Source organism: Hemibagrus wyckioides, linkage group LG29 (assembly GCF_019097595.1).
Source record: "Hemibagrus wyckioides isolate EC202008001 linkage group LG29, SWU_Hwy_1.0, whole genome shotgun sequence".
Taxonomy (NCBI): domain Eukaryota; kingdom Metazoa; phylum Chordata; class Actinopteri; order Siluriformes; family Bagridae; genus Hemibagrus; species Hemibagrus wyckioides.
The window spans coordinates 10,593,696-10,618,127 of record NC_080738.1 but is presented as its reverse complement, the minus strand read 5'-3'; the positions used below and the strand labels follow the sequence as shown (position 1 = coordinate 10,618,127).

At 37.7% G+C, this 24,432-nt stretch overlaps 2 protein-coding genes across 9 annotated transcripts in view; both read left to right on the top strand.

The window, feature by feature from the left end:
• efemp1 (EGF containing fibulin extracellular matrix protein 1) overlaps nt 1–6,478 on the top strand; it is a 32,498-nt gene extending 26,020 nt beyond the window's left edge. For all 7 annotated transcript variants that reach the window (XM_058384792.1, XM_058384798.1, XM_058384797.1 and 4 more), the window contains 4 exons: nt 1,769–1,888; nt 3,224–3,347; nt 4,462–4,654; nt 5,069–6,478. In XM_058384792.1, coding sequence (XP_058240775.1) covers nt 1,769–1,888; nt 3,224–3,347; nt 4,462–4,654; nt 5,069–5,230 — 599 coding nt within the window. In that variant the 3' untranslated portion in view covers nt 5,231–6,478. The remainder of the gene's footprint in view (nt 1–1,768; nt 1,889–3,223; nt 3,348–4,461; nt 4,655–5,068) is intronic.
• Nucleotides 6,479–24,092: 17,614 nt separating this feature from the next.
• Nucleotides 24,093–24,432, top strand: part of LOC131349206 (serine/threonine-protein kinase MARK1-like) — a 57,260-nt gene continuing 56,920 nt past the window's right edge. Inside the window, exon 1 of one of the 2 annotated variants that reach the window (XM_058384692.1) lies at nt 24,093–24,427. In XM_058384692.1, coding sequence (XP_058240675.1) covers nt 24,377–24,427 — 51 coding nt within the window. In that variant the 5' untranslated portion in view covers nt 24,093–24,376. The remainder of the gene's footprint in view (nt 24,428–24,432) is intronic. The other variant, XM_058384693.1, reaches the window with a different exon arrangement.

Here is a 24,432-nt window from a genome sequence, read left to right as displayed (position 1 = left end):
AGTCTGCTTTAAATTTCACTTCAAAAAGGCACCAATATACTGTATATATCAAAACTGATCACTATTCTGTGACATGTAACAGAATACACTACTTAAAAAATTTTTTGTGTATGAAAAAGGTTAACATTAACCCTTTCATACAGTAACATTAACCCTTTAAATGGGTATAAACAATAAAAAATGAATTATTTTATTACCACAAGTCTGTCATAAGATTAGTCAGTATACTGTTGGGTTTCTGTATATAGAGTATCGTGACCGCATTTAGCTGCTGGTGAGCATTGAAATGGGAAATGGGAAGGATGTGAGCCCCCTGCTAGGCATAAAACGGACACAAATACATGCTTTTTTTTATAGTATAAGAGTGTATACAACTGCTACAATAAAAGTAGAACATTCACACCTGGTTGGCTAGGAAAAACATGAAAAATGGATGAAAAACTGCAAAGTCTGCTTTGATATGAGCCTTTAGTACAACTGTGGAGTTTGACATCACAACTCTTGTCCAGTTTAGTGATGCCATTTACACAGAGCTGTATACTCAAATTTAGGAATTTTATGTACATGGATCTTTATCAATGTTATTGCCATCCCCATGTAATGGATGTATGTAGGGCTGCCATTATTTGATGTTAAGAATAATGAATTAATATAATTAACTTGAAACCTCAAAAACCTGGATATCTGCAATCAAATTTACAATTTTTCATTTACAGATTGAATTTTTAATCTTCTTATTCATTTTGGTTCTGTATCTTCTTCTTCTTTCGGCTTTTCCCTTCAGGGGTCGCCACAGCGAATCATCTCTCTCCACCTATCCCTATCTTCTGCATCCTCAACACCCACTTGCTTCATATCCTCATTTATTACATCCATATACCTCCTCTTTGGCCTTCCTCTTTTCCTCCTGCCTGGCAGCTCCATGTCCAACATTCTCCTACCAATATACTCACTCTCCCTCCTCTGAACATGTCCAAACCATCTTAATCTGGCCTCCCTAACTCTGTCCCCCAAATGTCCAACATGAGCTGTCCCTCTGATGTACTCGTTCCTGATCCTGTCCAACTGTGTCAACCATACAGCATGGCCAGTCTCACCACTGTCTTATACAGCTTCCCCTTGATTCTCGCTGATATTTTTCTTTCACAATAGGATGCATAGTATAACGGGGAAAAAGTGACTACTACAGCACTTATTGGTGGGGAAATGAAGAGTATAATTTGAGTATCATTTATTGGAATTGAAGCAAATGCAAGTCAATGGCATTCAGAGATTTGTATTCCACATACGGAAAATGTATTACAGTAGATGGCTGTATTTGATGCCTTTATATTTCTGTAACCAAAATGTGATATAATGAAGTTACAAGGTATTTACCCTCGATTATGTCATATCTATCTTGTGCTGCCTCATTTACCCAGTCTTTAGAAATTATATTATTACTAATACACTATTGCACTTAAATATTTAGTAGACAGTTAAAATTATTTATAATCGCACTATCCGGTGTCACCCAGATGTGGATGAGTTCCCTTCTGACTCTTAAACTTTCTTCCTCATTGTTTTAGGAAGTTTTTTCTGGTCACTGTCACCTCTGGCTTGCTCATTAGGGATAAATATAAATTTAAATTTTACGTTTTATTCGTAATTTTTATATTCCTGTAAAGTTGCTTTGGGCCATGTCTATTATTAAAAGCACTTACTTGCTATGCAGGCAAATGTTGGGCTCAGTTTAAACAGCTTCATATTTTTTTGTTTCTGCTTCCAGACATTGACGAGTGTGCCTTCTCGCGCTACATGTGCCAATACGCCTGCATTAACAGCCCTGGAGAATATTCCTGCACTTGCCCTGAAGGATATGAGCTCCAGGGAACAAGAACGTGTCAAGGTACTTGGCCCCTGCTTCTCTTTGGGATTGAAATATGATTATCTCTCCAACCGCCCATACCCAATTCGGATCTGTATCAAAATTGGACATGTCAGCGCCCAAGGAGATATACAACGGAATATGGGCTCAGAGCTCTCAACCAGACTGTCATGGAAAGAATGCGAAAGCTCGGGGTGCGCACGAACAAGGCGTTAGTGTTTCAGCCCCCAAAAGAGAGATTTATGTCTGTGGGGTATCTTTTCATTTTTTTCCAAAGAGTTTCAAATGAGGAACAGTGTTATTTTTTCCTCTCCTACGGGTTAGGTGAATAGGTTGGAAAGTGAGTGAGAGTCTCTTGATGATTCTCTGCTGCTGTGTCAGAAATAGTTCCCTTCGGTTCCTAGGGTACTTTGATGATGTAGAAGTGTTTGATGTGTGTGTGTGTGTGTGTGAACCTCAATAAACTCCAGGCTTGTCTCAGCTGTAAAGTTGGGGATAGCCCATGGTTTCGAATATCCCGCTTTACTGTAACAGCGAGACCAGGGGTTTAGTAAGTAAGACTCTGTGGGCTAGTTTGTCAGGCAGAGATTAAGCCTAAGCCTCAATTTAAAGGAGACACACTAAAAGTAAAAACCCTGGGAAACTGGCACATATAAAATTTGTGGGTACTGCAACACTGCTTCTACAGTTATACTTGTACCACACTGAATTCCCAAATTTGATTGTTTAGAAGATTGTGATTTTACATTTAATTATTCATTTGTTGATTCTCACACCTAATAGTTTCTCTTTAATGCTAATAATATATTTTTTAATATGTTGGTAAAAACATGCTTGTTGATACGGTTAAACTTTCTGTAAGGAGATATTATTTAATAAATTATAAGTTGCTATTATTGGCAAATTGCTGAAGAAATAAAACACATGCTGTTATTGGAAAATAATCAACGTTTGGTTAACACTAAGGCCACGTTCACACATACAGTGAATCACAGCAGCAGAGCTACAGATTTGCAATGAAATCTAATGGCTTGAGCAACTAGCAACCGTTAGCCGCTAGATCTGGGTGTGTCCAGTGAGAAAAATTGAACTCGGAGCGTCTCGGTGCAGCGACTACCAATGGGAGTGAAGATATTAGAACTCACACTCATCATGATGCATATACACTCTAGCAAGAAATCTGACGCCACCCACTGATAAATATTATTACCATGGCGATCAGGAGTGGTAGTACCGCCCTCTTGCGACTTCATACTACTGGTGAACGTACCGGCTTTAACTACTGCAAATAAAGAATCTGTGTCATTTCTATAATATATACATATATGAAAATTTTTCCTCTGTGTTTAACCTCAGACATTAATGAGTGTGAAACCGGCCACAAATGCAGCGAGGATGAGTTCTGCTGGAACTACTACGGAGGCTTCCGGTGTTACCCGAAAAACCCCTGTCAAGAGCCTTATGTGCGCACGACAGAAAAGTAAGTTCATCTGGCAGCATTTTCACAACTGGACGCATCCGTAAAGGACAGGATTTTGGGTGCTAGGACAAGCTGCACTTATATCATATGGTTTAAAAGTGTGTGTACACCTGAGTAAAATCCCAGTGTAATCTCATGGGTATTAATGAGTTTCTCTGCTGCTTTAACTTTAGATTTTGGGACGTGGCTTTGTGGGGACTTTTCAGCAACAAGAGCACAAGAAGCTGGTCTTTACGTTTCAGTTCATTCTAAATGTGTTCGCCATACACTTGTGCTTCCTAGACAATTATATACTTTTGGCCATACAGTGTACTATATTGATTCTTCGTTGGATAATTGAACATTTATCACTTATGTATGAAATCAAATTGTTGATGTTTGCTCTGAATTTTTGTATAATTGCTCTAAATTGCTGGAAATTATTGTGTATATATAGTGCGAAGATATGTAGTGACAGTCATACAGTTATCAGTACAACACATGTTCATTTACTTATAGTCACACTCATACAATCCATACTGATCCAACAATGCCATCATGAATAACGAATGTGATCGAAGCAAAGCCCAATGCATTTTGAACAACTATAATACTTAAGCATACTGTATTACAAGACTGCAGTTTAAATTGTGTATTTAATAGGAAACCTGAGCATGCAGAGTAGTATCAGTTAGCAGGGTCATTAGCTGAGCAGTGAATTGAGCAGTGTCAACTGAGCAGTGAATTGTGCAAACACAAAGATATTTGCTAGCATGCTGTGTGTGTATGAGACACGTGGGATTCCTTCCTCTTCGCTCATAGGTTCTACTTTTCACTCAAAGGACCTCATGATTGCTATCATTATGCCTATAAGATACTGTTTAAAAGCTGAAACATCAAGCTAGAAACTCTAGACAAGGAGATCATTGCTGGCAGAAATCAACTTAATTAACATTTCACCAAAAAGATTGTACTTGGTTTGAAAGCATGGGTTCGATGCATCCCTGATATTGTACATTGTGTGAAATGTCTTCTCCAAATTGACTCAAGGACGAAGACTATTGAATTTCTGTGTGTGTTGGTACTAACAAATACTCCAAAAGGCGTGGATTTTGACTTTCCTTTTTCTTCCCAGCCGCTGTGTCTGTTCATCTACGAGTGCGTGCCGTGGCTTGCCACAGTCCATCGTCTACAAGTACATGAACATTCACTCTGACCGGACCGTACCAGCAGACATTTTCCAGATCCAAGCCACCAACATCTACAGCAACACGCACAACACCTTCAGGATCAGATCCGGCAATGAAGGAGGAGAGTTCTTCCTGAGGGTGAGCAATGCAATACTATTATTTCTATCTGTTTTGTACTCCAAATATTCATATCTGTTTCTGTACTTGGCATTAAACCAGAAATGGGTGTGGCCTAAAGCTTTTTTTTATTATTAAAGCCTGCTTGATCACTGATTTTGTACCTGCCCACAATATTGCCTAATTTTTTTACCAAAACATAAACAAACTAATAGCAAAATTTCAATCTCCACAACCTTGACCAGGCAGTTACTAAGGATGTGTGATGTAAATGCATCGCTGTCTGTGATTCTATTAAAATATTCAAAAAATATAATTATGGGTTATAAAAATGTGTTTGCTTTGCTTATATTCCTACTTTATATAAATATTATCAGTTAGTACATTTAACTTTAGTGCATGATCATAAAGCTGATCACATGTCCCTGTTTACAGCGTTCCAGCAACGTCAGCGCAATGCTGGTGTTGACCAAGTCCCTAGAGGGCCCTCTTGAGATAATCATCGATCTAGAGATGATCACCCACCACACCGCCACAAACTATCGCTCCAGCTCCTTATTACGGCTTACCATCATCGTGGGACCGTTCTCCTTCTAACGGCTGCTCTACTGCCTCTTCACATGTTTAAACATATCCAATATGCTACATTCTTGTTCCCTACCATCACAGTGCCAAGAATTTATCAACTGTGCAAGTTGAGTCTTTTTTTTTTTAATACTTTATGTTCTGTATAGTTGATCGTGCTCTTCTATGGGGACGGCCGATATGAATAACGAGTCGATAGACAAGGCGTCCGCTAGCAGTGAGTTGCAGAGGAATATGTGGCTTTAACTAACCAGAGATGATGAAAGTGTGCGTTTAACAGGATCTTTTGTGACAATGAGACAAAGTAAGTCATGGAGAGACAGGGATTGATGCTAGGTATAGTTCAGTATAACAGTATAATGTCTTCTTTTTCATTTCCAATTTATGTCATAATAGCAGGGAGCCCGTTTTATTTCCGACCCACATCACTAGTTCGTTCTTCTTTAAATATAAGCACCGAGTGGTGAGTGTGTGACCTTGTTATCCTGTGTGAGTTGGACACAAATTAAACTCTAAGCTAGTTTTTTCTCCTTTCTTGAACCCTGTCCAATGGCTCAGTTCCAGTATTGACTAAAATGTTCTCAGGCAACGTAATTAATGAAGTGAAATCATTTTTAATCCCGAGGACAAAACATTCTGTTCTGAGGGTATTTCGAACAGCGCTGGAGTGTTTGCAGCGTCTGTTGATGAAAGAGTTAGGCACTGTTTATGTGGTTGGATGATGCCACGTTAATAAATCTACGTTGATTCATTTCCTTTTTCCGTTTATGAACGTTGCTTTGGAGCTAGTCTCAGTGGCAACAATAAATAGCCAGGAAATGATGGCAAATGCCACAGTACGGCAGAGCTTTTGAGTGTTTCCCACAAATGGATTAAACGGACTAATGCAGTGGAAAGCACTTGGCCATCTTTATTAGTTCCAGTGAGGTTATTCTGAGGGGAAAAAAAAATCTCTCTTCCCAGTCCAAGCTATCAATCAGCCAAATATTGGGTGTACTTTGAAGATTTGTATGGGTGAATTCAGGATGTAGTCATGATCCATGCTAAAGCAGGACGTTTCTTAGTTCGTCTTGTAGCCACGTTACACGTTACAGCCCCATCGTACGTGCAGCACTGATGAAGTTGGGAATAATCGACTTCAACATACCTTCCTCAAGCCTTTAAGGTGTTTTGTTTTTAACTGTAATCCTTGTATAATATGTAGTTCAATCTCCAAAGTCTAACATGCAGTGCCTTATATATATGAATACAGTAATAACTGCAATAATTAACTCTATTTGTATATTCAGTGCCATTCACAGGTTTATAAAAGCTCTATGCAGTTGGGAATCTTTTCTTTATTTAAAACTGATTTTAATACATTAACCATGAATGTTTGTTTTGTACTCAGAATTGTTTTAAAAAAAAATAAAGGTTATATTTAAGATTCATACCAATTGTTCTTTATTATTAGATTAGACAGCTCCGAATGGCAGGACTCTAATAAGTCTAAAAATACACAGATTTGGAAAAAAGTGAGATTTAAGAAAAAATATATTAAGTGTATAATGAGATGATGTTAATTGATATATTTTTATTAATATTTGAGAGGGGAGTCTCCAGTGCCAGCATTTTATAACGTCAATAAAAGTGAAGAATTAACTTATTTATTTTTGCAATGCTTTAAGGCATTATGATGTTGGATAATAAAAATAAATAAATAATAAATAAACAAATAAATACATAAATAATAGCAACAATTATTATAATAAATTTACTTTATTTATTTATTTATTTATTTATTTATTTTACAGTAACTCTGCATCACACCGTCTTGCAATTAATGTTGATTAATTTCTTGTAACAGCACCTCCTAAATGTTTTAGTCCTTACTTATTCTTGAAATAGATTATATTAACATAATATTTAATATTTAAGTCATTTCAACCATAAACCATTGGTGCAGTACACAGTAAAATGAAACAAAATTCCTCCAGCACCATGTATCATTAGTATTAAGACTCCTGAAAACATGTTTTGGCTTGATATTGCTCTGGCAGTCAAAAATAATAATAAAAGCTTTTAGAGGAGATGGACAGATGGATCCCCAAGAAAGATCATGGGAATTATTTCTTACCCTGCCAAGTTTAACTAAACAGAACCATCTTTAAGCAATAAACAGCTTTTTGGGGGTTGTTGTTGTTGTTGATCCTCAGGATTTAGATGTTGGAGACTAGCAGCATTAGTCACCATTTCCCATCTGCGACCTGGCTGCAGAACAAATCTCATTTCATGTTGACTTATTATAAAAGGTGTAGTTTGAGTGATAGGGGATTGTATGACATAGCCCACTCTTAAGCTGACTTCACACTCTTCATGGAAAATACACCACTGTGATTTAACCAACACACACTTGGAACTCTCCGCTATACTTACGCAGGCATAAGTACATAAGAAAATTTGTGATTACAATGTTAAGATGTTGCCAGGCTCAGTGGGCACACGTCATAGACTGTTTGCTGTGGTTCGAAGTTATAAAAGACAGCATCACCACTCGCTAACTACAGGGGTTGGACAAAATATTGTGAACAACGATGAAATATATAATATCTATTTATTAATAAGGTGCTAGACCACCATTTACATTGAATACAGCTTCCAAACTTCTTGGAATAGAACTATTCATACAACTTCTGAATATCTTCTAGTGGACTTCTGTGCCATTTATCTAGCAGAATATCTTCAGAAAGGTTGGAGCAAGAAACCTTCTCTCCAACAAAACGAAAAAATAACTCCAAATAATATTAACCCCTATAACAGAATTTTGTCCAACCCCTTTATTTATAACCTGATCAGATTATCACCTTCATCAATAGGCACACAAATACAGAGAATATATAATGATGACTAGACTCAGGTGTTCATAGTTAAATCATTGCATATATATATATATATATATATATATTTTCTTCAATTATCATATTTACTTTCTATTATTTTGTCTAAAGGAAGATGTGCAAAGTAAGAATTTTTATTGTATGGTCTAAACCACTGTGTTTCACTGCGCACATGACAATAAACCTCTTAAATCTTGAAGCTCATTTTTGTGCTTGAAACATTTTCACCATGAGAAAGGTGAGAGAAAATATAAACTTACTTCCCATACAGTCCATCCACCCCTGTGGCCATGAACTCCATAACATAAAAAGATTATGAAAAATAAAAGTAAAAATTTTTTTTAGATCACTAGAGAATTTATTCAGAATTATTTTGAACCAAATTTTGGGCTCTTTCAACAAGTGATCTAAGGTTAAGTCTCGATCAGCTCCTCAGAGGGCATTGGTCAGATGGTCGGCCATTTTAAGAGCTGTCTCAAGCTCAACATTAATCTTGAAAGCCTTCCGATGCACTGGAACATTCACTCCCTAAAAAAAAGGGAGCATCGATGTTCACTATGTTCCCTTACACTAAATGACATCATATTTTCTGAAGAAAAAACAAGGCGGACAAAATCTCAGCCAACTTCGCCTCCGAATGTAAGTAACTTTTAACTTTATTTGACGTTTGTCTGAGCCTTTAGTTCACGACAGAAACACATGATTAAGCTCACAAAATTATATGACAGCATATAAAAAATGTATGTTTGATATGTTTAGGTTTTTACAGTGACTGATGTGGAAATTAGAACATCACCAGAAATTGAGTCATCAGTGTTCTGAAGTTTCGTGAGCCAGAGTCTATTTCAGTGTCTGAACTCATAAACACCATATACTGATGCACTACCTAGAGGACTAGAGAGCTGATTGAGACACAACCTGAGAGTCAAACACACTAGCTAATAAGCGAGCAGAATCTGGGAAATTTAAGGAAGATGAAACTTCCTGTTCATCTTGACAGAATTCCCATGGCACTCATATCACCTTCTTTTACCAAGAAAAGTTATTGTTTGTTATTTATCTAAGATTAGCTAACTAATAGCGTATCACTGTGTTCATGGTAAACAACAGTAAATCTTTCTAATCTTTAACAGAAGTATTCGTCCATTATAATCTAAACTCTAACTCCACTTTAAAACCTTGGACTCGGGGTATAGTGTATAGTTAGTTGCTGACTTCCAGGTTTGGTGAGAGAAACCGGGTCTGTCAGAAAACTGTGACTCATGATTCCCAATTGAAGGAGTTTTTTTTCCTAGTCGGAAAGTGGGAATTTACTGTGTTTCCTTTATGATGTGGATGCAGCAACTTCCCTAGAGATGTTTGTATTTTCTTTCAATGAACATGCCAAACTCAAACTATGGAGGCCTTATTCATGGCATTAGCTCATGAGATGAATTAGGTGGATGAAATGTTTAAATAAGAGAATGCAAATCTCCATGCTGCGGATGTTCTAGTTGCTAAACTAGGAGGAAAATCATCTATGGCTTGAGTTGGAGTCACTGAACCCTGGTGAGATTCCAATAGTAAGTATTAATTTGCTTAAACCAAAAACATGCTGGGAATATAATAGTTCAAAGAGATTATATTTAAAATAGAGATGAAGAACTAAATATGATTGTTAGTGTATCAAGGACAAACCTTAGGAGACAAGTAAGTGATTCCAAATAGGAAAGTTTAATAGATTTACATTTCTGGCATTTGGCAAACACCCTTATCCAGAGAGACTTACACTTTATACAATTGAAGGTTAAGGGCCTTGCTCAGGGCCCCAACAGTGGGGGCTTGGTGAAACTTGGATTCAAACGCACAAACTTCCAATCAATAGTCCAAAACCTTAACCACTAAACTACCACATCCCCCAGATTTGCCACCAAAGCCATGTTGGGGTCAAGCTAGCTCACAGCTATGTTGAAAATCAATGAAGAAAATGAATAAAGCCAACTCATGAGGTAAATCAAGGTTCTTTACTTTAGCTTTTCTCTTTTTCCTTCCATCATGAAAGTTTCTAAAAGTGTTCCTTTTTCACAAGAAAAGTCTTCTTCCCATAATGCACCACTTTATACCTTATCCACTTGCGTGACACCAAGTACACTTGGTTTGTTGATGTGAACCAGATTTTGGTCAGGGTTTGATGATACATATCTCACTGCTCAATGTCATGATGATAAATATCTCACTAGTCTGTGTTTAACTCATTGGACATCTGTTAGGTCCAGGCAATCTTCCCTCACAGTCAATCTCAGGAAGGGCCAATCTCAGTTGGGTGCTGCTCTTAAGGACACTGTTTCACCCTGAAAATGAGCCAGCTCTCACTCAGTCACGCAGGGCGTGTTTAGCATCTCTCATTTCTTGAGATGTGATCAGTCACTGTCATGTCAGCTCCCTTCTCTGGTTCTGCTGGCCAAGCGTTCTTTGGTTCTCCGGAGACTTGCTCTCTGCTACACTTGGTTGAAGGAGAGAGAAAGAGTTCTTTTTACTGAATCACCTCCTGACTTTATTCATCCAAGATTGATCCGGTTCTCATGATCGTAAATTATGAACGTGAGTGAATGCTTGGTTTAAGTGAAGGAATTAGTGATATACTGGAATCTGTCCAGTCAATGAATATGATCACCAAAATTCTGATGTTTTTCCCTTTTGAGCATGGTTCCTTTCAAGATTTCTTCCTTTTATTACCTCAGGGAGATTTTCCTTGCCACAGTCGCCTCAGGCTTGCTCATTAGGGATAAATACAAATTCTTACATGATCACAAGGACACCTAATATTTTTTGTCTCTCTCTCTTTTCTCTGTTGAGCTATATGTCCCTCTCCCAAGCTCCCAGTGTTCCCAGTGTGACCACTTCTTCTTTCTGGACTGGTTGGTGCTCACTTCTTCTTTCAATTGGTGGTGCTCATTGCTGTTGGGGATAGATCTGCGTGGACAGCCTGTGACCCAGGGGACTGCTGTGGATAGAATGACTTGGAGACTATCATATCTTCTCTGAACTGTCGTTACATCGGTCAGCTTTTGGCAGGAAGGAATTAGTGCTAAGTCTATAATGATCTCAGAAACTACACTGACCTATTAGTTCCTCAAGAGCTCTTGGTTGCTGTTGTAGAAGGGACATTTACATTTACATTATTTACTGTCCAGTGTCACCCATAGAAGATGAGCTTACCTTCTGAGTCTGGTTCCTCTCAATGTTTCTTTCTTAGATCATCTCAGGGAGTTATTCCCCGCCACCATCACCTCATGGCTTGCTAAATAGTAACTTAACTTTAAACTTTATATATTTTTTCTATGTTTCTATACTTCTGTAAAGCTGCTTTGAGACAATGTCCATTGTTAAAAGTGCTATACAAAATATATTGAATTGAATTTGAATTGATTTGCATTTGGTAAATTTCATCTTCCATTTCCACGTCCTTTCATAAAGACTTTGTCCTGAAACCCTGAATCATGGTTAAGTGATGTATAAATGTATAACATTTTTATTATAGTTTGTTTTTCAGTGTTCTTTGGATTGGTTAAACGTTCATAGCTTCCGAAATGAATTCTGCTTAGAACCCGAAATCTGTTCCAGGTGTCTACATAGACCCCTACAGAATGTAGAACCTTTAACCTAGAGGGAAATCTATCACAGTTAGGTTGGGGGTAAGATGAGTCACAAAAAGTATTTAGGCAAGATTAAAAAAAGACTTTTGAAAGTATCTCCAGGAAGAAATAACAAGTTTGATTCAGTCTGTGGTGAGAAGACCACAAGGATAATGTGGAAAGTGATTTATATCCAAAAGTTTGACTTTTCCTCTTCCAAGTACATTCTGTTGATGTGCAGGATTACGATGAAGTAGAGGCATTTTCATATTTAATTGGTTCTTTCATAAGATATGATGTGAGAGCTAAACAAAAACATAGAATTAGCCTTATCTGATGTGTAATGCAGATTTGTCATGAAATAGAGATGGGCTAAAATGAGCCACAGAGCCAGCTGCTTACATTCTTTCTTATACAATAGGCGCTATTATTGAATAATTCATCAGAATATTAAAAGAATGAACAGAATAAACTGAAACTTTTCCAAATAATTTTTAATCACCTTAACATAATTGTGGGTTGCTACAGTTTGATGTTTTACCGTGCAAGTTTGGATTTTATTTTATTTTATTTTATTTTATTTATTTTTTAATTTCTATTTTATTTTATTCATTTTTTACAGTTCTATTTTATTTTATTTATTTATTTATTTCTATTTTATTTTATTTATTTAAAAAATACATTTATTTGTAAAATGACCGTAGGAAATTTTTTTTAAAATAAAAGCTATTATTTTATTTATATTGTTTTTGTTGTAATTTTACGTCATTTTATTAGTTTTATTTACAATCATTAATATACATTTAAAAAAAACAAAAACGCTATTATCTGTTTTCTCTTCACTCTTCTCTACGCCAAAGCAAAAGCTGCATGTGGGTAAGCATGTATAGCAATATATATTACCACATCCCTTCTACACAAGGTTGGCAGTAACAAAATATTAAAAAATGCTCAAACATGATATTAACCGGTTCTTTTACTTACCAATGCTCACAGTTCTGACTGATTTGTTTAATATATATGCACATTAGTAATTAGTGATTAGTGTTAGTAAGTCATTCAAAACTAGCACGAGTTGTAACAATCACAGTATCACTCTGTGTATAGTTCTCCAAAAAATATCCAAATATAATATTTCCAAAAAATAAACAAAACAGTAGCATAGGTTATACCACCATGACCCTAACCACCTATACCACCATGACCCTTACCACCTATACCACCATGACCCTAACCAGTCAGTTACTAAGAATAAATGAACGTATGCTGTTCATCTATTTTAGACCTGTTTTGTTGCATCCTGCTGTATCCTAGTGCACACCTTGAGTCCTCTAGCACCTCCTTTTCATATTTCAAGAAAGCTTTTCATGTATTTATTTTTTTCCAAATAATCTATTCATATTTCCTGCTAATATTCAAGTATATATAATCTGGCACTGGCGTTTGAAATAAAACAACCCCAAATATTATATTTGTAAAATTATGAATGAGCTCTGAATGCATTTAGGTAAAAAAAAATAAAAAATAAAAATAATAAATCTGGTGCCTTATAGGACGGTATAAGAAACCGGAAAAGCAAATTAGATGAGGTCACTCTTAGCTTTTGGCAGAGACTGTGTTCACAAGTGGCACACAGAGAAACCCACTCAACTAACCACATTCTCTCTCTCTCTCTATCTCTATCTCTCTCTCTCTTTCTCTCTCTCTCTCTCTCTCTCTCTCTCTCTCTCTCTCTCACACACACTGAAATCTACTCACATTAAATGAGGTAAAAGACCTGTTTATCAAACCATGTAGTGTCAGTTGTGAGTTTGTATTCCCTTGTGTTCTGACACCATATTACATTGCTAGCCTGACATACTGGTTACACTGTGCATAAAATAGCAGAAGAAAACGAGCCAGATAATGAATGCTTAGGGCTTGGCACATGCACCAGTGGCATTTGAATCAAGCCAAGCCAAAGGGAGAGAAAAAGAACTGATTAAAGCTGAAAACACAAGACTTAACGGATCACTCATCATTCCTTATGCCTCACTGCAGGTTTATTCTCCTGCAACACATCCGATCAGCTGTACATCAGGAAAACCGTAAAAAGATGCCGAAAGTACGGCTGAAGATTCTCTTGACCACGAACGAAGACTTTCTCCTTTCTAGCAGTCAGACACTTTAACAGCAAAGGATGTAACATTAGTTACATCTCTGTTTGCATTTCCAGCTGTTGCTATGGCAGGAATGAATTTAAGCAGCTTAAGACTTAACTCTCAGAACTGTGGAATGAATGTCATGCCTTGGCAACAACTTTCACATCCTCAACCATTTCAAAGATCACGCAGTTTCACCTCCTACAACCTCAGAAGCACTTGGCTGAGGGGAAAAATATTTAGAGATGTATAAAAAAAGCTGGATGGACCATATTTTTTCTCAGAACAGACTCGATTATTTGTGGCCCAAATCCCACAAGGTGCTGGAAACATTCCTTTGAGATTCCGGTCCATTTTGGCCCGATTGCATCATTTGATTGGTGAATTTTAATCTGTTGCACATTCATGCTGTAAATCTCTCATTCTCCGTGCTCTGTATGATTCAGATCTTCTGACTGGGGAAGACTTTGAAGTACACCGAACTCGCTATTCATGGAACTAGTCTGAATCAGGGATTTAGATGTGTTCTGGCTGGAAATAATCCATAAACTATTGAACCAGTATTGATGTATTCATTGGTGGAGACTCAAAATCAGATCAAAAGCACTTCTATAAGGATAAAGGCATCATCCAAATGGCGTAATGTCAACATAAGTAGCTATTATACTGTAAGATGTGGTCATAAAGGGATATATATGGTCAGCAACATTATTCAAACAGGCTGTGGCATTCAGATGATAACTGATTAACATTAACAAGCCCAAAGAAAACATTTCCCCATGGCAACACTGGGTCCATGGCTGTGGTATTAAACAACTCCACTCTATTACACCAGAACTGTTCAGGTGGGTTGGTTCCATGGGGTCATGATGTTAACCTGCAACGTACAATTTTCATACCACAGCAGAAATTGAGAGCCATCTGTATCAAAAGTGACACTTTTCCAGTCTTGAAGTGTCCCATTTGTCTAAAGTGTTCAGAACTCTTGAAGTGTCCAGAAATCCTGTCTGTGTCAAGTGACTCTGCATTTAGATGAAAATAGTGGGAAATAGTGTGGCCTTCTTTGGTTGGAACCCAATCACCTCACAATTTGAAGTGTTGTCTTTTCTTAAATGCTGTTCTGAGTTATTGTAGACTTTCTGTGATCCATGTCACTTTTCTTTGCCTGTCTGTCCGACATTATTCAACTGTGTCTTCCCTGAAAAAAAGAGATGCTAATATCTCACCCGGACCCCAGTTGGATACTTTAGATTTCCCTTCTCCCATCACTGATTATTTACTTCAGTCATAACGTGTTTTTCAGACACTGCTGCCTGGCACTGTAATAGTAGGATCACTTTATCCCTGATTAAATATCACCCTCGTCCTCACTCTCACCTATCTTGCCTTCCAAAGATGTTCGGCATACCAGTGGGTTTTATTGACTTGTCGGAGCAAACAGAATGTGCAAGCTCTGCCTTGTAAAGCATGCTTTGGTCACATTCAACAACTGCTATTAAGCAGTGTGGGTGGAGAGAGGGGTATAATGGGTCTGCTAGGTTTGTGTGATCATCTGTCTTTGCCATTCAAGTGGAAGTGAGTTAAATTCAGTGGTCTGGTACAGTTAACTCCTGAATGACGGGTATACTTCATAAAAATGGGTCAAACATCAGTATTTCATTTATTATTTACTCTCTCTCTCTCTCTCTCACACACACACACACACACACAAACACACATGGACTGCTTAATTCGATCAATGCTATTAGATTCATGTGGATGTTACCACTTAGAATGGATTCCACAACATTTTGGAAAAATTCTGGTCCATGTTTACATGATTGAATCATGCAATTCCTACAGTTTCTTCAGATGAACATTCGTGCTGCAGTTCTCCTGTTCTACCAAATTTCTACTTGATTCACTTCCACTGACTGGTCCAGTGATTCAGTCCATTGCAGAACACTGAACTCATTGTTAATGAAATGAAACTAGTTTGAGATGAATTCTGCTTTGTTACATGGTGCATCATCAAGCTGGAGGCAGCCATTAGATGATGGTAAATTGAGCCCATGATGGTCAGTTACAATATTCAAATAGCCTGTGGCACTGCAGTGATATTAACATGCTTAAAGTGTCCATCATTACACCACCTCCACCAGCCTGGACTGTTGAAACAAGGTAGTTTGGGTTCGTGAATTCCAAATTCTGACCTTATAACCCATGTACCTCAGCAGATTCATCAGACCAGCCCTTGTTTTTTTTTTCAATATTCAGCAGTCTAGTTTTCCTGAGCCTGTGCTTACTGCAGCATCAGCTTTCTGTTCTTGGCTGCCAGAAGTGGAACCCAACAAGGGCTTCTGCTGTTGTATCTCATCCACCTCAAGGTTTGAAGTTTGAGATGCTTTTCAGCTCACCACAATTGTTCAGCGAAATATTCTGAGTTTCAGTAATCAACAATTCCACAGAGCTGCTGTTTATTTCTTTATTTCTGTAGAGACTGTTGTGCGTGAAAGCAGATCAGCAGATATAGAAACACTCAAACCAGCCCATTTGGCACCAACAATCATGCCACGTTCACGACTGAGATCACATTTTTTCCCCAATCTGATGTTTGATGTGAACATTACCTGGAGCTACTGGCCTGTATGTGCATGAATTTATGCTGCCACATCATTGGCCGATTAAATATCTAAATGAATGAGTATGTGTACTGGTGTTTCTAATAAAAGTCTCAGTGTGTGTGTACGTGCCATGACATTAAAACCACTGAAAGGTGAAGAGAATAATATTGATTATCTCGTTACAATAGCCCTTGTGAAGGGGTGGGATATATTTGGCAGGAAGTATACAGTAAGTTGTCAAAAGCAGGTTGGAAGCAATAAAAATGGCCAAGTGTGAGGATCTGATGGCTAGATGACTGGATCAGAGCCATGGAAAAAAAAAATCAAAGTGCTTTTAGCACAGAAGCCTGGTGAGCAAAGTGCAGAGAAGGATTAATAAGACTGGACATGAAGAACTCAAAGTTTCACATACATAGGAAATTGTTTGGAAGCTTTTCCAGGCGTTTTTTTAGAAAGCGCTTCCTGAGAATGACCTGCAAAAATTCAACGCCTCAACTTTCTCAAACTTTTCTCAAATTCGACCTACCAAATATTAACTGTGGGACAGACAGACAGACAGTTAGATAGATAGATAGATAGATAGATAGATAGATAGATAGATAGATAGACAGACAGACAGACAGACAGATAGATAGATAGATAGATAGATAGATAGATAGATAGATAGATAGATAGATAGATAGATAGATAGATAGATAGATAGATAGATAGATAGATAGATAGAGTCTAGAAAAACAACACGTCTAAATGGGACACTCAATGCTAATTCTCATGAAGGGTGCCAATACTTCTGGTACTGACTGCACTTCTGTATGGAAACTGGACATGAAGTTTCACTATCCCTTATCAGTCAGCTATCAGACCTTTTTTAATCCAAAGTCATGTACAAATGTGGCTGAATTCTCACCAGGTGTCCAGCTGAACAGTAGCACGTTAATGATGTTTCCCATGGATCTAATACTAGTGCTCTGGCAGTTCTGCTTTAAAGTCTCACAGCCTTCCAGCCACAGGATATTAACAAGTGAGCTGTACTCATACTGACCCATGTCTGAGCTGAACCGAAGTGATTTTACAATATTGCCAATAAAGTAATCAAGTCAGTCAATTAATTAAAGACATAATGTGGGACACCAGAACTGTTATCCAACCGACATCTGTGAGCTGCAGCAAAGAAAGTCTTAACAGCTAGGCCCTTCCAATGTCATAATTCTGTCATGACCGGCAAGCATGAGGAAATAATGAGTTATTAAACAGCATAAACTTGCCCTCCGTTGCATTTTACAAGAAATGTTACATTTACATCTCATCAGGGTGGCTCCTCTCCTAAGAGAGCTGTACTAAGGATCAAGCATGCTGCGTGTGCCAGGAGCAATACAGTGGGTATGATGCTGAAGGGCCAGTTAAAACAAGCGCGAACGTCCTGTATGCACAGTGGAAGAGCTGTAAGTTGCTGATTAAGGCTATAAAGTAATGAGCTAATCGGGAGAGGTCCTAACCACAAAGCAGGCAGGGGCTGTTAATATAATAATGTTATATGAGGGAAGATTGGGGGAAATGGGGTTTGGTGCTGATATTAGACTGTATCTTAGTTTTACCTTGGGAAGAAACTAATCTCCCATAACAGTGACGTATGGGATTATGATCTGTAATAACTCACGGGTTAAACTACTTCAATTCAATTCAGTTTATTTGTATAGCACTTTTAACAATGGACATTGTCTCAAACCAGCTTTAGAAAAACATAGAAAAGGTGATAAAGTTTAACGTTAAATTACTATTTATCCCTAACATTTATCCCTAATGAGCAAGCAAAACTCAAGCTGATATGAGGAAGAAACCTTAAGACTCTGAAGGGAACCTCATCCTCATTTGGGTGACACAGGACAGTAAATAATGTAACTGTTTAAAATGTCCTTTCTACAAAAGCAAGCTCCTGAGGAACTAATAGTTCAGTGAAGTTTCTGAGATCATTATAGACTTAGTATTAATTCCTTCCTGCTGAAAGTTGACTGATGCAACGGCAGTTCAGAGACGGTGTGAGAGTCTTCAAGTGGTTCTATCCACAGCAGTCCCCTGGGTCACAGGCTGTCCGTGCAGATCTATCCACAGCAGCAGTGAGTACCACCAAGCGACGAGACTCCAACCAGGGGTAGAGCATCTGGATGGATCAGGCAGAAGAAGTGGGAACTCAGAACACTGGGAGCTCGGGAGTGGGATGTATAGCTTGATAGAGAGAGAGAGCGAGAGAGAGAGAGAAATATTAGTATGCTTGATCATGTGATGTTTAAAGACAATGTAGATTATGTCACATGTCAAAATGAAATACAGGTTTTCTTTTGCGAGTACAACAATAATTGTACCTGACACCTGATTATTATTTAATAAGTGAGTACTTGCATTATCTTAATGCAAGTTTATATACTTTATATTACAAAAAAAAAAGGAATATTCAATTTAGACTAAAATATACTATTACAATCCTAATAATGTTCTCCTTAGATTAATGATCTTAACGTGGTCTTCTACAATTGTAATGTGTGTTTAAATATAGTACAAGAAGAAGTAAGAACTCCCAGACTGCACTGTTTCGATCTAAACTTTCTGTACTGCTTATCCAACACAGAGTTTCAGGAAATCCGGAGGTTATCCCAAGGGACTCAGGGTGCAAGATGCAGGGTGCCAGCCCATTGTAGGTCACAGTCACACACACATTCACACACTACAGACTACAGACAATTTAGAGATGTCAATCAGCCTACAGTGCATGTCTTTGGACCGGGGAAGGATACTGGAGTACCCAGAGTAAGTCAAGTCTAGTCAAGAAGCTTTTATTTTCATTTCAACCATATATAGCTGATGCAGTACACAGTGAAATGAAACATTTCTCCAGGTCCCTGGTGCTACATAAAACAACACAGAGCTAAGGACTAAAAGTAAGTTGTCCTGGCCACATCAAAGCACAGGGAGAGCATGCAAACTCCATGCACACAGGGAAGTGGTGGAAGTCAAACCCCCAGCCTTGGAGATGTGAAGCAAACCTGCTAACCACTGCACCCTATAATGACTTTTCCATTCAGGGAAGTATTGTATTACATCAGAAGCAATACAACAACACAAAAACCTTTGGCTTGGTGTTATTTACTGGACGCAGAGTTCAATAGGTTTGTGTAGCGATCTATTTATGTTGGATGTAAAACCCAGCATGAGAGGCATGTTTTCAAATGGAGAGATGATGCATGAAGCACAAGCCCAGTCTTTTTTCATGAGAAGCAGTGAGTTTTGAGCTTTTTAAAAGAATGAGTACTCCTGAGTTAGTTGGTTGGATGGGATCCTGCCTTATAACTCACTTCCTCACAAGTCACGTTGAATAAATAACATCTGCCAGCTGAATAAAGGTCAATGTAAATGAGTGTGAAGTATTACTTGTGGTCCAGATTAAGCAATGAAAACCTTCACAATGGGGCAAAAAGCACACCGGTTAATCAAATTATGATTATATAATGCTGATTACACTTCAATCCTGTCATATATTTAGTATGATCCGTGTCACTCAGCATACAGGTTCTGATATAATCAGTAGCTTACAGCATTTCCATTTCGTGTAATCTCTGGCATTCACGCTTTTTCAGCAAGTATGTTATTTTTCCTGACATTAAAACCAGTGCAGCTCAGGTTTTAGTTAAAAAAGGGGATACTACATGAACACACCCCTGTATGAAGCAATACAATGTTTTAATGCAGCAGTGTACGTACTTAATCTATGTTAACAATGGTATATTGTTGTGACATGCACAAAACAGGGTTCATTAAGAGATTTGCCCTGATTTTGGGAAAATGCGTCATGCAGAATGAAGGCAGAAGATGAGTGGTGAACACGCAGAGTGTTGTTTACCCCTGCAGACTGGGTGCTATCTACACTGTCAAGAAGTGATTCAAGCAGATCAGATGCAGAATTCCAGCAATGCTCATCTCTGTGCCAAGCTTCCGCGGATTGTTTTTTTGTTTTTTTTTTCCTTTTCAGCCATGCCATTATTCCTCTTTGCCTAGCAAAAGCAGTGTTTCTAAAGACTTCCAATAATTAAAAACCATATATTGCACTGAATACAGTGACTAAGCTCCAGAACTAATCTGTAAAATAAAACAAAATTACTGTAGTAGTTTTATTTCTATCACTCTAAACCACATCTCACCACTTTCTTTATTCCTTTTATGGTCATATGTCAAAAATCATAACTAATAATCACAAATCTCTGGCTGGTAATAGAGATTTGCTTTGTTTAATTTAGATGCTTAGTTCCTGCTACTCCTGTATCTCTGGACTGCTCTGAATAACCTTAGCCAAAAAAATTAAAACCAACACTGCCACCTGCTGGGAAAAGTTAAGTTGTTTCGTTATTAAATATTTAACAGTCTATTTCTGTACAGAACTTGAATATTAAACGTAAAAAAGTTTATAAACGAACATGTGAAACTCACTCAGATAATAAGTGAAAACATTCACTGCCTGTACTGACATATGATGGGAGCATGAGCATCAGAACTGGACCAATGATAGCCAAGTGGATTGCTTACCTGGGGAAAAGATGGCACCAGGATGTACTATGGGAAGAAGGCAAGCAGGTGATGCTCTGGGCCCTGGCATTCATGTGGATGTTACTTTGACACATACCGCCTACCTTTCAGCAGAATATTACTCCCTGACACACTGCAAAAATTGTTCAGGACATGACAAAGAGTTCAAGGTGTTGACCTAGCCTCCAAATTCATCTTTATCTGTACATCTTTTGGACGTGCTGGATGAACATTTCTAATTCATGGAGGCCCCAACATCAACTTACAGGACTTAAAGGATCCCACAGCACATCTTCAGAGGTCTTGTGGAGTCCATGCCTTGATATCTCAGCTGTTTTTGAGACACAAGAGAGAACTACACCATATTAGACTGGTGGTTTTATGGTTGTTATGGCTGATCATACATATATATATTTGTGCAGTTTAGCACAGGTGTTCATTGAAGTATTTAAAGTGATACAGGTAAGCAGAAGAGGCAGCACTAACAAATGGCAAAGTTACAGTTAACTTAGTGAATGTAAACTTTCACAAATTATAGTTTGCTAATCTCTGGAGCGGTTAAAAATGTATTTATAAGTATTTATAGTATGGCCCTAGTATACACCAGTGCTGCCTTTGTACTGATTAATATTGAGGCACTGCTTTGTTTGGGTGTATTAAGGCAACAATCTTCCTATATGTGGGACAGGGACAGTAGGGACAAACTGCTTAGGGTTTAATGCCAGGAGGGCTGGTGTTAAAAACAGGGCTGTACTATTAGAAACCCTGCTCCAGTCTACAACTAGAGACTACAGCTTGAGAGGAATTAGACAAAATTAAAAAACATGGCTACTGTAATAAATATAACTGAATTAAAGCACAAAACATGATAAATACTTCAGTGAAGAAATTTTCATTTAATCTCTTTATACACACACAAACTACACTCTGTTAAAAGAACAATATCATAGTGCTGTTATCTTACTTATTGTCAGTTACTGGAACCTAAATTCCTTCCTACATGCACAAATAAGAGGAACCCTACATGCACAAATAAAAGGAACCCTAAATTCCTTCCTACATGTACAAATAAAAGGAACCCTAAATTCCTTCCTACATGTACAAATAAAAGGAACCCTAAATTCCTTCCTACATGTACAAATAAAAGGAACCCTAAATTCCTTCTACATGTACAAATAAAAGGAACCCTAAATTCCTTCCTACATGTACAAATAAAAGGAACCCTAAATTCCTTCTACATGTACAAATAAAAGGAACCCTAAATTCCTTCCTACATGTACAAATAAAAGGAACCCTAAATTCCTTCCTACATGTACAAATAAAAGGAACCCTAAATTCCTTCCTACATGTACAAATAAAAGGAACCCTAAATTCCTTCCTACATGTACAAATAAAAGGAACCCTAAATTCCTTCTACATGTACAAATAAAAGGAACCCTAAATTCCTTCTACATGTACAAATAAAAGGAACCCTAAATTCCTTCCTACATGTACAAATAAAAGGAACCCTAAATTCCTTCCTACATGTACAAATAAAAGGAACCCTAAATTCCTTCCTACATGTACAAATATGAGGAACCCTAAATTCCTTCCTACATGTACAAATAAAAGGAACCCTAAATTCCTTCCTACATGTACAAATAAAAGGAACCCTAAATTCCTTCCTACATGTACAAATAAAAGGAACCCTAAATTCCTTCATACATGTACAAATAAAAGGAACCCTAAATTCCTTCCTACATGTACAAATAAAAGGAACCCTAAATTCCTTCCTACATGTACAAATAAAAGGAACCCTAAATTCCTTCCTACATGTACAAATAAAAGGAACCCTAAATTCCTTCCTACATGTGCAAATAAAAGGAACCCTAAATTCCTTCTACATGTACAAATAAAAGGAACCCTAAATTCCTTCTACATGTACAAATAAAAGGAACCCTAAATTCCTTCTACATGTACAAATAAAAGGAACCCTAAATTCCTTCCTACATGTACAAATAAAAGGAACCCTAAATTCCTTCTACATGTACAAATAAAAGGAACCCTAAATTCCTTCCTACATGTACAAATAAAAGGAACCCTAAATTCCTTCCTACATGTGCAAATAAAAGGAACCCTAAATTCCTTCTACATGTACAAATAAAAGGAACCCTAAATTCCTTCTACATGTACAAATAAAAGGAACCCTAAATTCCTTCCTACATGTACAAATAAAAGGAACCCTAAATTCCTTCCTACATGTGCAAATAAAAGGAACCCTAAATTCCTTCTACATGTACAAATAAAAGGAACCCTAAATTCCTTCCTACATGTGCAAATAAAAGGAACCCTAAATTCCTTCCTACATGTACAAATAAAAGGAACCCTAAATTCCTTCCTACATGTACAAATAAAAGGAACCCTAAATTCCTTCCTACATGTGCAAATAAAAGGAACCCTAAATTCCTTCTACATGTACAAATAAAAGGAACCCTAAATTCCTTCTACATGTACAAATAAAAGGAACCCTAAATTCCTTCCTACATGTACAAATAAAAGGAACCCTAAATTCCTTCCTACATGTACAAATAAAAGGAACCCTAAATTCCTTCTACATGTACAAATAAAAGGAACCCTAAATTCCTTCCTACATGTACAAATAAAAGGAACCCTAAATTCCTTCCTACATGTACAAATAAAAGGAACCCTAAATTCCTTCCTACATGTACAAATAAAAGGAACCCTAAATTCCTTCTACATGTACAAATAAAAGGAACCCTAAATTCCTTCCTACATGTGCAAATGAAAGGAACCCAGATTCCTTCCTAATGAACAAACAATTCAACCTGGAACCCAAAATCCTTCCTACATGTGCAAATGAAAGTTTATCTGAATTTACCTGATGCACCTGTTCTAGCCTACAACATCCCAGTCCCTGCTTTCTCTCGTCTGTTTAAATCAGGGTGGAAGCCAGGAATCCCTGCTGCTGTATGATACTTCCGGTAGGTGGCAGAGGACAATAACTGAATCTCCTCTTTATGGAGCACTGAGTGTTGATGTCGTTACTGCAACCTAGGGAGTCTATGTAGGGAGCACGGATGCATTTGGTATACAGCTCACGCGCTCTCGCATCCATCCGGTTGGCCGCTGCACACACACACGAGCCAAAAAAAAAAGGCTGATGGAGTAACAACGGAGCATCTTTATTCACACCAGCTCGTTTTTGTATTGGGATCACCATTCCTGGATCTGGGATTTCGTTTGGATTTCATTATGGGGTTTTTCTTATAGTGTCGTGTGACAGGCCATTAGAGATGTAGGGTCCAGCGGGACTGACATTCACGTTAGCTCGAGCCGGCCTCTAAACTCAAATATGTCTACCCGGATGCCTTTACCTACTGTAAACGAGCGAGAGACTGAAAATGTAAG